General features: G+C 41.9%; 1 protein-coding gene across 1 annotated transcript in view; it reads right to left on the bottom strand.

The window, feature by feature from the left end:
- Positions 1 to 15,181, bottom strand: part of USP12 (ubiquitin specific peptidase 12) — a 99,658-nt gene that overhangs the window by 47,334 nt on the left and 37,143 nt on the right. Inside the window, exon 2 of the mRNA XM_055124703.1 lies at positions 13,599 to 13,679. Within this exon, the coding sequence (XP_054980678.1) occupies positions 13,599 to 13,679 (81 nt within the window). The remainder of the gene's footprint in view (positions 1 to 13,598; positions 13,680 to 15,181) is intronic.

Raw genomic sequence — 15,181 nt, 5'->3', positions numbered from 1 at the left:
TTCTATCAAGTCCTTACAAGCAGTTCAAGACTACCACAAATCCTAAACTCATGGGGAATAATGCCCTCCAAATGTGCTACTAAAAATGGTCTGAGTCGCCACTGAGATGCCTAGACACAATGTTCCTTATTACTAGAAAGTATCAGAAATATGGAATCCAGCTCTCAAGTTCAATCCTCAACTATGGTCTTTATCTAATGGCCTCTAAGATGTGGAGTTAAAAGCCTTTCCTCTAAGATCAGGAAAGACACAGGTGATCTACTTTTATGTAGAAACAAGTATTAAAATGTATCAAGCTGGACAAGAAGAAATAGAACTATTACTTACTGGCACATAACATGACATATAGTAATCCCTAAAAAATAATGAATAAACTAATTCTATAGAGTTGCCATATATAAAGTAAGTAGAGCACATGTTTCGCATGTGTGAGATCCTGTTGGATGTCCAGCACTATGTGAAAGTCATTTGGCTTTGCAAATAGCCAACCCTGGTAGGGTCCCTGGTCAGCTACACATATAGTCCCTGAGCGCCACCAAAGTGCTGAGTACAGAATGGGGAGCAACCCCTGAACATCACCAAGTGTGACCCAAAAACTAAAACAAACCAAAAAAAAAATACTTCACTAAAGCTTAAACTTTACAAACAAATAAAGATTAGAAATTATGTTTTCTTCTTTATACCCCAAGAGGTCATCTCACATATCACATATTTCATTTGGATTCTAGTGGATCTAACCACTATTATTTACTTTTTATTTATTTATTTTTGCTTTTTGGGTCATACCTGACAATGCAGAGGGGTTACTCCTGGCTTTGCACTCAGGAATTACTCCTGGTGGTGCTTGGGGGACCACATGGGATGCTGGGAATCGAACCCAGGTCGGCCACGTGCAAGGCAAATGCCCTACCCACTGAACTATCGCACCTGCACCGATTTACCTTTTAAATGCCTGCCTAGATGGAATAGAGAAGGGATCACTAAGAAAATGGTGGCTGGAGGAATCAGTCGGGATGGGAGATGAGTGCCAAAAGTAGATAATGGACCAAACATGTTGACCTCTCAGTGTCTGTGTTGCAAGACATAATGCCCAAAAGTAGAGAGAGAGTATGGGGAATATTGTCTGCCATGGAGGCAGGGGGAGGGTGGGAAAGGGGGGATATAACTATCTCACAGTGTTTCAATTAAATAAATAAATAAATAAATAAATAAATAAATAAATAAATAAATAAATAAATAAAAATAAACGCCTGCCCTGCACCCCATCCCTCATGCTGGCTCTTGGGGCCTTCCCTATCAATACCCATTTGTTAGAGAAAGCCTCTTGCCCTGTGACAGCCCCTGTGGATCACTATGCCCCACGTTCCTTACACACCACGTCACTATAGTCACATGGAATGTCCTCCAAATACACCCTCTTCCATCACAGTGTATACAGTCTGCATCCACACCATTACTCCACCACCCTGTGCTCTTCAGAGAAATTCACCCTTCACAAGAGCTTTGTAGGGCTGTCAGCCACAAGACTGTTCACAGATGAGCCAGGCACCTCATCTAGTCCAGCCAGAACACACAGCAAGCGTCACTATCAGACAAAACATGAACATTCTCTGGGATCTCTGATAATGTAAATTCCTTATGGCCACAAAGTGCAGAGAAAATAAATGAACATAATACAAAAGAAAACAGAACCAAGAGACATTTGCTTAAAGAACTTTATAGCCCACAAAAGTTTCTTTTTATTTTTCTCCCTTGCCCCCAAAACGGGTCCATGCCCTGGATCCAGAAAGTAATGAATGACCACTAGCAAGTGGTCATCCTTCCACAGCTTTTGATAAGATATCTTTGGAATAGGATCTTCCCACACCACAGCGTCCCTCTTCTTTAGGGATGAGGTGGTTTGTTAGTCATTTCAGGCACATGAACTTTGTTTCTCCCCCTTCTATCACATCACTGCCAACCTAGTCTGTGTTTGTCTCTGTGGCCTTCTGAGTTTCTCCCTAACTTACTTTTATAGTCATTTTATTGGGACTTCATGGGGGAGCTGATTTAAGTGAGTACATTTAATTTCTGTTTATGAGAAGGTTGGCCTCTTTCTAATATCCAAATATTCATGCTCACACACAATATTGTCTAGTGATCAAAAGACTGATCTAAAGGCTGTTGATGGCAGAACCCCAGTTTCTGCAGTCTCTGCTTCTCTTTGGCTACCACCCTTGCTTGGTTTACATCCCAGAGCTAAATGCTTTTGCCCTCAGAGTGTCCCAGAAAAACCCATTTTCTTTAGCATAGTAGTGTGTACATACTAAGTCTGTTTTTGCCGTTATCCAGAACCAGTGTCAGTATTGCCTTTTTCCTATTTTCTGTTTAACTGTAACTTTTGTTTGCAGATAACCTCAGAACAAGTGAAAAAAAGTATCCCAGATAAAATCCTAGAAGTTTTAAAGCTTATACTTTTCCTATTTTTGTGTTGTTTTTAATTTAATATCAGTATCACAAGACTAGAGTCAGTTATGTACAAAAAGGGTTTCTAAGAAGATATCATTTTTGTGTGTGTATTTGTGTTCTTCATCTTGTTTTCTATTAAGATAGCATTAGCTTACTGTAGGTTTCAGGTTACTGATTCTCGCCTTGGCTACTGATATGTCACTCCACACCTGCCACAAAGAATCATTTTTATTATACTCAGTTGATTATTCTGAACTCGGAAGGTACTATTTGTACTTTTCTCTGGAGCTGAATAAACTAGATTAAATAAAGTCAAGATTAGCAGAGAAGAGTCAAGTTTGCAAAAAAATATCAAAGGGATTTTTGTAGATATCCTCTAGGGGTTCTTTTGTTGGATGTAAATACAGTTTCTGATCTCTGGCCTAATTATTATGATTGAAAATTGGTATATCTGAGGTAGCCAGGGCTCTGATGAGGCAGGATTGTTGGACACCTGATACAGACTGAAAAGTGAGTTGGTGGTCTGAGAAGATATAACAGAAGTAATAAAATGGATAACTTTTATCAGATCCTTTGAAAGTGTGGTTGTTACCTCTACAGTTTTCTGGGTTATTTTTTTCGGCTCCTATTTTCCAAATCCTATTTTTTAGATTTTAAATTATTATCCATCCTTTGTGGCTAGGCTCTGGAGGTCTTCAGCCACAGGAGCTCTGCTTGGGGGTGGGGGGGGAGGTAAGCTGGAGCCCACCCCCTCCGAGGGGCCCCGGGGTAGACAGCCAGGCTCTCGGGCAAGAGACTCTTGTGTTGCTCTCTTCTGGGAGCTTGGTTTTAAGTCTCTGGATGTTGGCCGTTGGTGGAATTACACAGTGCCGGGGTCAGTCCCCAGTTGTGACCGCCTAGCTACTGGAAAATAGAAAATCTGGGCAGAAGAGGCCCAGTCCCGATCCGAGGCCCTGGGCGGAAGAGGCCCAGGCCCCTCTCCACACGTTCAGACGAGCCTCACACATGAAGGTACCGGCAGACGAACCCAGGTGTGTGGGACCCGGGGCTGAGACCTTCAAGCCTGCTCAGATCCGCCCAGATTTCCCATTTTTCAGTAGCTAGGTGGTCACACGCAGAAATTTGTAGCTCATCTTTCTTTTTACAGTTTTAAATGAGGCACATGGATATTATCAGTCTGTTCTTTGCTGAGTTTTCATTGCCTTTTAAAAATACCTATGCTGAAAAGTTCCTATTAGATCTGATGACCGTGTCCCTTTTTGTGTGTGGCAGAGAGTGCATATGGGGGGTCAGTGAAGAGATTATTTGTGCTAGCAACCTACTCGTCTTCATTTTCAGTTGCAGATACTATTTTTCTGGAAAGGTTTTTATCCTATTTTATTTTTGTTTTTGGGCCACACTTGGCAGTGCTCAGGATTTAACTCCTGGTACTGTGCTCAAGGATCACTACTCGTGTGGCTCAGGGGATCATGTTGGGTGCCAGGGATCAAATTAGGGCTGGCTGTGTGCAGGAAAAATGTCTTACCACTGTACTTTCTTTCCAGCCCCAGAAAGATATTTTTTGAAATGATAATTTTAGAATAGTTTGTTCTTGGTGAAGGATAATTTTTATGTCTTTACTGGAATTTAGAGGAGTGGTGATTTCCTAAGGGTTGACTGCCTACTAGTGTATTAATATTCTGATGTTACTGGAAGTTGAGAGAGGAGTACAGGGATGATTGAAGCATTGTTATTAATAAAATGTGCCCCCTTCCCACACCAAATTAATAACAATCAGAAACAGGGACAGCCGATCTCTACAATCTCGTCCATGACTGAGTCTGTTGAAAAACTCAGGCATATGGGTTTTGTGACTGAAATCTGCAGGCTCCCACAAAGTTGGGAATGGGCGACCTCATCCCATTCCCCTCCTTTTCCAGGAGCCTGGCAGTCATGCCCAAGAACTGCCTCTGGTGCCATTAAAAGCTTATTAACCAGTCATGATTCAGAGGCTCACAAATAAATCTTAGAAGGGATCAACAAACTGCAGAGATGCCTCCAGATCCCGAAGTTACCATACAGTTAAAAATTCAACTCTAGTTATTTTACTCATCTCATCCAGGTATCCACCTGGTATCCAGGGCTCCTTCCCAGAGTCGCGGGACCACTTCCCAGCGGGCTTTTCACCTGGAACTGCACGGGATGGGAACTGAAGCATACCGTGCGCACCAACAGTTGCAACCTTTGGGGGTGGGGGGGTCCTTTCTCATCCCATCCAGGTACCTGCCCGCGGCATGGAGTTATTCTCCTCCTCCATCTCTCATAAGAACCATAAGTTATCCTCTTAGGTGGAACTTTCACTAGGGCAGCTTAACCACCAGAAACACAGTAGGCCAATGTCATTAGCCCCACCTCAATTAATATGGCACCAAAAACACAAAAGTAACTGCGTGAAGGTCTAAACCACACAGTGGTAAAGGAACGCGGAAACCCACCAAGCTTATTTAATGAAGAGGCTAGCCCAGAAGACCCCAACAGTAATGAAGTGCTAGACAACCTCTCAGATAAGGAATTCAGAATAAAGATACTAAGAAGGATGCATAGGGAGTTAAAAGAAGCAATGGAATGCACCGCCAATAAAATTCAAGAGGGTTTGAAAGTTGAAATGCGGAAAATGCAAACAAAATTACAAATGGAAATGTCAAATCTGAAAAACCTGGTAGGCAAATTGAAAAACTCAGTGGAAGGCCAGAGCAGCAGAGTAACAGCTGCTGAGGACAGAATCAGTGAGCTCGAAGATGAAGTGCAGAGAATCTCCAGACAACGGAAGAAAAAGGAAAAGAGACTCACAATCCGGGACAGATGTCAAGAGATGATCGGGATGAAACCAAGAGGAATAACATAAAAATTGCTGGAGTCCCAGAGGGACAGGAAGAAAACCCTGACGAAGAAGAAACCGTCAAAGACATCATTGCTATGACATTCCCAGAGCTGAAGAACACAGGCCTGAAGGATACCAGCTAAAAGAAACCCGAATAAAAATAACCCAAGACACATCCTGATCAAAATGATGGAAACCTTAGACAGAGACAAAATTCTGAAAGCAGCAAGATCAAAGAAAGAAAATGCCTATAAAGGAGCATCCTTAAGATGCACAGCCAATGTATCTGATAAAACCCTCACAGCCCGAAAAACTCAACGAAATAAATGCCTCACCAAAAATACTTTACCCAGCTAGACTCTCTCATTCATAACAGAAGGAACAACACATAGTTTCACAGGCAAACGACAGCTTCAGGAACTTCAAAGACTCAAAACCAAGGTTACTAGAACAACTAAACGGGCTACTTTAAGACAAGACAAGCCTCTCAAATACACCAAATTTCAGCAGAAAGATGGGACAAAATCCCATAACAATAATCTCTCTCAACATCAATGTGCTAAACGCACCAAATAAAATACACAGAGTGGCAGGATGGATCAGAAACTTGAACCCAACATTCTGCTACCTGCAAGAAATACATCTCAACAGACAGAGCAAACACAGATTCAAAGTCAAAGGCTGAAAAACATTCCTATAGGAAAACAGCTCCCATACAAAAACTGGGGTAGCTATTCTGGTATCAGACCACATTGATTTCAGACTGAAGGTCACAGGAGAGAGTGAAGGTCATTTCTTATTGATCAAGGGATCTGTAGAGCACGAAGAACTTCCACTACTAAATATATATGCACCAAATGAGAAACCAGAAAAGTACTTAAAACAACTACTCATAGACTCAAAGAAAGACATCAATAGCAACACAACACTAGTGGGAGATCTCAACACCGCTTTATCACCTCTCAATAGGTCAACCAGATTCAAGCTTAGCAAGGACACACTTTATCTGAGGGAAGAAATGGAAGAAAGGGGCATAGCAGATATATACAGGACACTTCATCCTCAAAAAGCTGAATACACATTCTCCTCAAGTGTGCATGGAACATTCTCCAAGACAGACCACATGCTGAGACACAAAACATACCTCCATAAAACTAAAAAGATAGAGATTGTATCAACGATCTTCTCAGACCATGATACACTGAAAATAGAAGTAAATCACACACACAAACAAAAAATCAAATCAAACACCTGGAAATTAAACAGTTCACTATTGAACAACGAATGGCTTAAAAAGGAAATCAAAGAGGAAATTAAAAGATTCCTGGAAATGAACGAAAATGAGGCACGAATTACCAAAACTTATGGGACATGGAAAAATCGGTGTTAGGACGAAAGTTTATAGTTCCATAAGCATTCCTCAGGAAGGAGGAGCGAGCCCACATAAGTAACCTAACCTGCCAGCTTAAGAGCTTGGAGAATGACCAACAAAAGGAGCCCAATCCAAGCAGGAGGAAGGAAATAATAAAACTCAGAGCAGAAATTAACGAGATGGAAGCCCAGAAAACAATTCAAAAGATCAATGAAACCAAGAGCTGGTTCTTCCAGAAAACAAACAAGATTGATAAACCTCTACCAAGACTCAAAAGAAAGGGAGAGAAAAAACCCTAATAAACCAAATCAGAAATGAAGAGGGAGACATCGCGACAGAAACTACAGAAATTCAGAGAATCCTCTGGGATTACTTTATGCCGCAAAACAAGAAAACCTCAAGGAAATGGATAAATTCCTGGATTCCTATAGCCTCCAAAGGCTAAACCAAGAAGATCTGGAATACCTGAATAGACCTATCACCATCAAGGAAATTGAAACGGTAATAAAAAGTCTCCCCAAGCACAAAATCAACTTAACCAAAGAGGTGAAGGACCTATACAAGAAAAATTACAAAACACTACTTCAAGAAAAGAGGGCACTAGGAAATGGAGACACATTCCCTGCTCTTGGATAGGGAGGATTAACATTATTAAATAACAATACTGCCCAAAGCACTATACATATTTAATGCAATTCCTATCAGGATACCCACAACATTTTTGAAAGAAATAGACAAAACACTCCTGAAATTCACATGGAACAATAAACCCCCACGAATATTTAAAGCAATCCTTGAGAAAAGAAGACGGATGGCATCACCTTTCCCAACTTCAAACTGTACTACAAAGCAGTTGTAATTAAAACGGCATAGTATTGAGCTAGAAACAGACCTACAGACCAATAGAACAGAGTTGAATATTCTGCCACAGTCTCCCAAATATACGACCACTTAATCTTTGACAAAGGAGCAAGAAATGTGATGTAGAACAAGGAAAGCCTCTTCAACAAGTGGTGCTGGGAAAAATGGACAGCTACCTGCAAAAAAAATGAATTCTGACCTCTGTCTAATGCCAGGCACAAAAGTCAGATCAAAGCGGAATTAAAGACCTCAATGTCAGACATGAATCCATAAGTACATAGAGGAATATGTAGGCAGAGCCCACCATATCACTGAAGTTAAAAGCATCTTTAAGGATGAAACACCACTGACCAAGAAAGTAGAAACAAACATAAACAAATGGGACTACATAAAATTAAGAAGCCTCTACACTTCAAAAGAAACAGTGACCTAAATACAGAGACCCCACAGAATGGGAAAGAATATTTACCCAATACCCATCTGATAAGGGATTAGTATCCAGGATATACAACACACTAGTAGAATTGTCCAAGAACAAAACCTCCAACCCCATCAAAAAATGGGCAGAAGAAATGAACTGGAGCTTCCTCAAACAAAGAAATACAAATGCCCAAAAGACACATAAAAAAATGCTCCACATTGCTAGTCATCAGAGTGATGCAAATCAAAACAAGATATCATTTAACACCACAGACACATGCAAATGTTCAAAAGAACAAAAACAACCAGTGCTGGCATGGATTCGGGGAGAAAGGGACACTCTTTCACTATTGGTAGGAATGCCGACTGGTCCAGCCTTTTGGGAAAACAATATAGACATTCCTTCAAAAACTAGAAAATAAGCTTCGATATGACCCACAATTCCACATCTCAGAATATATCCTGATGCTGCAAAAAAGCACAGTAGAAATGGCATCTGTACCTATATGTTAATTGCAGCAATGTTCACAATAGCCAAAATCTAGAAACAACACAAGTGCCTGAAAACAGAAGACTGGTTAAAGAAACTTTGGTACATCTATACAATGGAAAACTATGTAGCTGTTAGGAGAGATGAAGTCATGAAATTTGCTCATAACTGGATAGACATGGAGAATATGTGAAATAGGTCATAAAGAGTCCGTAAATCAAATGAGTTAGAAAGAGAGGGACATATATAGAAGTACTGCACTCATTTGTGGAGTATAAAATAACATAACAGGAGGGGAGCTGGAGCAACAGCACAGTGGGTAGGGCGTTTGCCTTGCACGCGGCCGACCCGGGTTCGATTCCCAGCATCCCATATGGTCCCCTGAGCACCGCCAGGGGTGATTCCTGAGTGCAGAGCCAGGAGTAACTCCTGTGCATCGCCAGGTGTGACCCAAAAAGAAAAAAAAAAAACCCATAACAGGAGACTGACACCCACAGACAATAAATACAAGGGCCAGGAAGACTGCTCCATAGTTGGAAGCCTGCCTCATGAGTGGAGGGTGGGGGTGGGGAGAGGTAGCTGGAATAGAGAAGCGATCACTAAGAAATTGATGGTTGGAGGAACTGGTTGGGATGGGAGATGTGTGTTGAAAGTAGATAAAGGAGCAAGCATGATAACCTCTCAGTATCTCCACTGCACACCATAATGCCTGAAGTAGAGAGAGTATGAGGAATATTGCCTGTCATGAACGCAGGGAGAGGGTGGGAAAGAGAGGGTAATACTGGGGATATTGGTGGTGGGGAATGTGGAAGAATGGATGTTTGATCACTGTATGATTGAAACTCAAACATGAAAACTTGTAACTCTATCTCAGGATGATTCAATAAAATAAAATAAAATAAAACATTCAATTCCAGCTTTATCACCTTGTTTAAAATTTTAGAATTCCTGGAGGCTGAATCTGCATTTGTGGCCACACGACATCTCATACTCTATACCACTCATGTACCAGGAGTAGCACACATTGGATAGGATGTAAGGTAGAAGGCAACCAATCTCAATTAAAATAACATTAGCACCAACGTTCAACCTGTAACAATATGGTAGTAATCTCTTATACAAAGGCTCAATGTCACAGGGTGAGATACAACAATCTTTGCACACATTCTTCTAAAGAAACTTTTTTTTGATCATTTTTAGAGAATTATTCATAACAAACAATACAAAACAAATTATTTAGGGCCTGCTACTGGGACCGGATTTGGGCCCAGTTGGTTCAGAAAATTCAAAATAATGGTGGTGGGATTGGTGCTGGAATACTGAATGTAATAAATTACTGTGAACAACTTTAAAAAAATAAAATATATAATATCAGGAAGAAAAAGAAAGAAAAGAAATAGGGCCAGCATGCTAGTATAGCAGGTACAGTGCTTGCCTTCCACACTGAACCCAGGTTCAACCCCGGCACCACATATGGAGTATAAAATAACATAACAGGAGACTGACACCCACGGACAATAAATACAAGGGCCAGGAAGACTGCTCCATAGTTGGAAGCCTGCCTCATGAAATCAACCCTAGCCAGGAGTGATTTCTGAGCACAGAACCAGGAGTAAGCCTGAGCACTGCTGGGTGTGCACTCCCCTCTCCCCCCCAAAAAAAAGAAGGAAAAGGGGAAAATTTAAATATCTAGAAATTAAACAAAGAAAGAAATTAGAATGTTTTGGGGGGGGAACCAACCAGGAAAAAAAGAAAGGGGGAGGAAGGGAGGGATGGAGGGAAGGCAAGAGAGGGAGGGAGGGAATGAGGGAGGGAATGAGGGAGGGAGGGAAGGCAAGAGAGAGGGAGGGAGGGAATGAGGGAGGGAATGAGGGAGGGAGGGAGGGAGGGAGGGAGGGAAGGAGGGAAGGAAGGAGGAAGGAAGGAAGGAAGGAAAGAAGGAAGGAAGGAAGGAAGGAAGGAAGGAAGGAAGGAAGGAAGGAAGGAAGGAAGGAAGGAAGGAAGGAAGGGAGGGAGGGAGGGAGGGAGGGAGGGAGGGAGGGAGGGAGGGAGGGAGGGAGGAAGGGAGGAAGAGTACTAAGGGAGCAACAAATGGCCAAAGGTAACAGAACTGAAAAGTTGGCGTATAGAACTGAGTGGCTTACTATTAGCAGTATTATAAATCCTAGTAACTAAAAAAATGAAAAAATTGAAATAAGAAATTTAAAAATAGAAACAGCAGAGGACAAGTGAGCTACGAAGAGGAAAATGGAACGAGAACTGCTCACAGCAAAATAAACAAACATCACTGAGAAAAGGCTATAGCTATTTGAGCAGGGAAGGCGTGCTTTTTCCTAAAGCCAGCCTGCCAGAGTGGCATCAGTAACACACAGGTTAAATGAACACACATGCTACTCCAATCTGTCTTTAGAATTCCGCTTTTATACTATGAGTGAAATTTGAGAGCAAATTCTAGTAGGAAACATGAGAATCTAAAACAAATGAAGCAGACAAAGAGCCAAGGAAAGGAAACGGTCTCATCTGTGGGGCCAGGCAAGGCACCCAAAGAAAATGCCTATGAACTAGACACAGGACCCAGTGCCTGAGCTCCTTGGAGACTCTGGCTGCCCAACCTCTCCTCAGCCACAGACCCTGGAGCCCGGGGAATTCCTGGGAGGTGGCACTGACTCTGGATTAGTGCCTGACTGCAGTGGTTCCTGGAGTATTCGGTGGTGCTCGGATTTTAGTATGAAGGACAAGAACGAGCTCTTTTAGTCAGATATCCTAAGACATCTGACTCCCAGTAAAGAAAGGTTCCCTTCATCCTGCAAATACGCAACACTGATTTGCATGGAACAACAAAGTCCACCAGGGCATGGAGAGACAGCACAGAGGTCGGGAGGGCCATGGGCTCAAGTGCACACCTGGCATGCATGAGGCCCTGAGTTTAATGCCTCTTCCCAAGCACTGCTGATGTAAGCTCCAGTACCCAGTGTGATCCCTAGTACCACTGGGCTTCAGGCTGACCAACAGTCTAGCCCCCACAGCCAGAAAAAATTCTGTGTGGAGTGGCACCAGGGTGCCCTGAGCCCTACTAAAGAGGCCAAAAAAGAACAGAAAAATTAACTTAACGTGATTATTCTGCATATAATCACTGCAGCAACATTCTAAAACTGGGGAAGATGAACACAAACATCAGGGGACACTACAGCACATCATGGTTTTTCAAAAACACTATGAAAACAAAACATGATAGAGAACATCCTTTCAATTTGCCTGCTTTGTTGCCAGGGTGAAAGGGCTCCAAACAGTGGTGAGTAGGTCTGGGCCCTTCTGAGCTACTATACATAGGCTGGTGGTGCAACATGAGGGCTTGAGGATGTGCTGCTGCTTACTCCTTGGGACCACCAGACCCGAGGGCCTCAGGGCCTCCAGGGCTACACCTGGAGATTCTCAGGGGACAGATTCTCAGGGGACAGAGACCAAATCTGGGTCAGCGGCATTCAAGGCAAACTGCATCAAGGCAATCAAGAGTCAGAAATGAAAATAGCTCTCTCAACAATATCAACTGAAGTCTGAAAACAACCTAGCAATGCCTTCACAATGCCAGAAGACAATTACAACCATGTAGCCACAGCAATGCCCCAAACAGAAACAGACCTCAAATGCATGATGGAACCCCTACTCACAATACCTAAAGAAGCAGCTACACATGTGTTCATATGAAATACACACTTGTCCAGTTCGTCTCCACAAAGCACCAGAGAAAACAAAGAAGACAGACCCTACAGAAGAAGTAAAGGGACTCTTCAGGGGTTGGGGGTAAGGGGAGGGGATGGTCCAGAGCCACGAGCAGCACAGGAAGAAAGAAGACTGAAGGAGAGGGGGCCTGAAGGGAGCGGGAGGCCTCTGACGGGCAGTCTCAGTGGAGACTAACGTCCAGGTCAGTTTGGCTCTCTCATTCTTGAGAGACTGAGAAGAATCCCAGACCTGAGAGAGTAAAGACGAGAGCTGAGAGAGGGCTCTGAAGGCTAAGTGCACGTGGAAGCCCAGGCTTGACCCTGGCACCACAGTGTCCATGCCCGGAGAACGTGAGGACACTGACAGTAGGCAGGGGCAGCTGGAGGAGACTGCTCCATCTCCCATTCACTACAACAGGAGGTCAATCAGGTTTTTTTTTTTTTAATTGTTATTGTTGTTCCTCTTTTTAAATAATGTAAAACACTTTAGAATGTATGGCCTAGATTCTAGGCAAAATAATCAAGGAGCGCCTCTCATAAGAATCAGTGACTGTTACAAGCTTTAACAAAGCACACTTCCAGAGAGTCCCAAAGCAAGGGAAACATACATACATACAAGTAGGAACAAATGTACTGTAACTGCTGTCTTCAAATCACAGAAGAAATCAAATTATCTTAGAACATAATTATGGACTAGCACTTAGTGGAAGCTCAAGTTATTTATAACTTACCTTGTAACCAAGTATTATTGCTAAAATATGTATTTTAGAACACTCATCATGGGTTATTAAACAATATAGTATAGTGACATAAACAGAATTTATAGTAACATAAACACTAATGTACAATACAGATTTGTAGCATTTTCGGATGAGTCAAATAAGCCTTGGAAATTCTAAAGGAAGTTCTTCCAAAGTTCTAGTAATGTGTAATTATTACAATTACCACCACAAGGATTAGAATCTTTTTACCTCTTATTACTTTAATATCTTTATTATTGGGGCAAAAGCAGAAATAAATTTATAAGAAGACTATAGATATATGGGAACATTTACAAAACAGTAGTTATATCTATGTATTTGGACAGGAGCACTTATATTTAGACATTTTAAGTAATTCTCAAAGAATAAAAAAGTCATCCAATCTATGCCATGTGAAAGTATGGTTGTGAGAAACTTTTGATACAAAGTAAGAAAAAGCAATCTGACAAGTAGAAAATGATCTAAGATTTTCAAGACTTCAGGCAACTTTGTTTCCCTTCCATTAAAGATGATTTTAAATTTAGAAATTTATTTGAAACAAATATTTTAACATTGTCTACCATTAAAAAAAGAACAATTTTCCCTTAACAAATTAAGATTTGCATTCATCATTTTAAAAACTACTGCATGCCTTACGTTTCAATGCACAGCACTAATGGATACTTACATTGACTAATCCAAAATAATGCTCATTGACTGGGAACTGTTCAGGACCAATCTCTTTCTCTAATGCCGAGGCATTGGCGCCCTATAAAATCAAAGACAAATATCTTAGTACTTGTAGTATTTTTAGAATGGTCATTGTAAGTATTATGAACACATCCTTTTAAAAGCTCTGTGGAGCAGGGCGAAAGATAGTATAGGGGATGACAAAGGCACCTGCCTCGCACACAGCTAACCCTGTTCAATGCTCCCACACTACATATGGTGCCCCAGCACCACCAAGAAGGACCCCTTGAGCTCCAACAGGTATGATCCACCACCCCTAGAACCCCAAAGAATAAAAATCAAAAACCATATTGTCTACAACTAATATTACTGCAGGGAAATAAAGACTGATAGTAAAGAACAAATATGGCAATAAAAATCAATCTGCAGGAACTTTCTCATGAAACCAAAGCCTATATTAAGGAATTACTTTCATAATTTTCTTTTTTTCTAAGCAAAGAATTAAAGCCCCTGAGCATCATACTCTTTTTTTTTTTTCTTTTTGGGTCACACCCAGCAATGCACAGGGGTTATTCCTGGCTCTGCACTCAGGAATTACCCCTGGCGATGCTCAGGGGACCATATGAGATGCTGGGAATTGAACCCGGGTCGGCTGCGGGCAAGGCAAACGCCCTACCCGCTGTGCTATTGCTCCAGCCCAGAGCATCATACACTTAATAGGAATAATCTGACTGATAGCAGTCATCTCAGTGAGCTAAAAGTTAAATGTGCATACAGTGGATTAATACTGTTAAACTGGCAGTCCTATCCAAAGCACTATACAGATCCAATGTAGTACCAATAAAATACCCATGACCCTTTTTAGAGACACACACCAAATCCTGCTAAAATGTATATGGACAATAAAAACCGTGGACCAAGATTAACCTTATGTCTCCCTGAGCACTGGCTGGATGTACAATTCACTCCCCCAAAAAAGCAATAAACATACTTATGCAGATAGGATATAGCTGAATGAAAGAGAAAAGGAGAAAAGAATATGCAATCTCACGAGAAGCCCTGCACAGACAGTAACTGTAGCATGGCTTTGGAATCCAACTAATTCTGTGCAACTGAGGTTCTGGAGGAAGGTGAGAGGGGGAAGGAGATGCACAGGCATTGACGCACAGCTAACACTGAACAGATGCCAAAACATGGTCTGAAATGAAAGTGACAACAATCATAAAAACCGAGCAAGCTGGGCACGGGCACTGACAAACTCCCAAGAAAGCACACCACTCATACATGAATGTGGCTGAAAAGGCCTGGGCGCTGTGAAGCCCAGTGTGCCAACCACACCTGAGGTGACATCCTGAACTAGGCCACCAGCTCCTGCCAGACAGCACATGTCAACTGCTGGGTGGGCCAAGTCTGAGAGGAAGTGCTGATTCAAGGGGCCTGGTGCTTCCAAAACAAAGCACGGCCTCAATTCTCTTCCAGCACTCAGATAAAGAAATGATTCTGCAAAGAAAAATTAGTAATTATTTCATGCATGAACTGGAGCTACAGGACAGTGGGTGGGGCATTTGCCTTGACATGCGG

The sequence above is a fragment of the Sorex araneus genome, chromosome 1 (genome assembly GCF_027595985.1).
Source record: "Sorex araneus isolate mSorAra2 chromosome 1, mSorAra2.pri, whole genome shotgun sequence".
In the NCBI taxonomy this organism is placed as follows: Eukaryota; Metazoa; Chordata; class Mammalia; order Eulipotyphla; family Soricidae; genus Sorex; species Sorex araneus.
The sequence above is the reverse complement of the archived record's forward strand: the minus strand, read 5'-3'. Positions and strand labels throughout refer to the sequence as shown.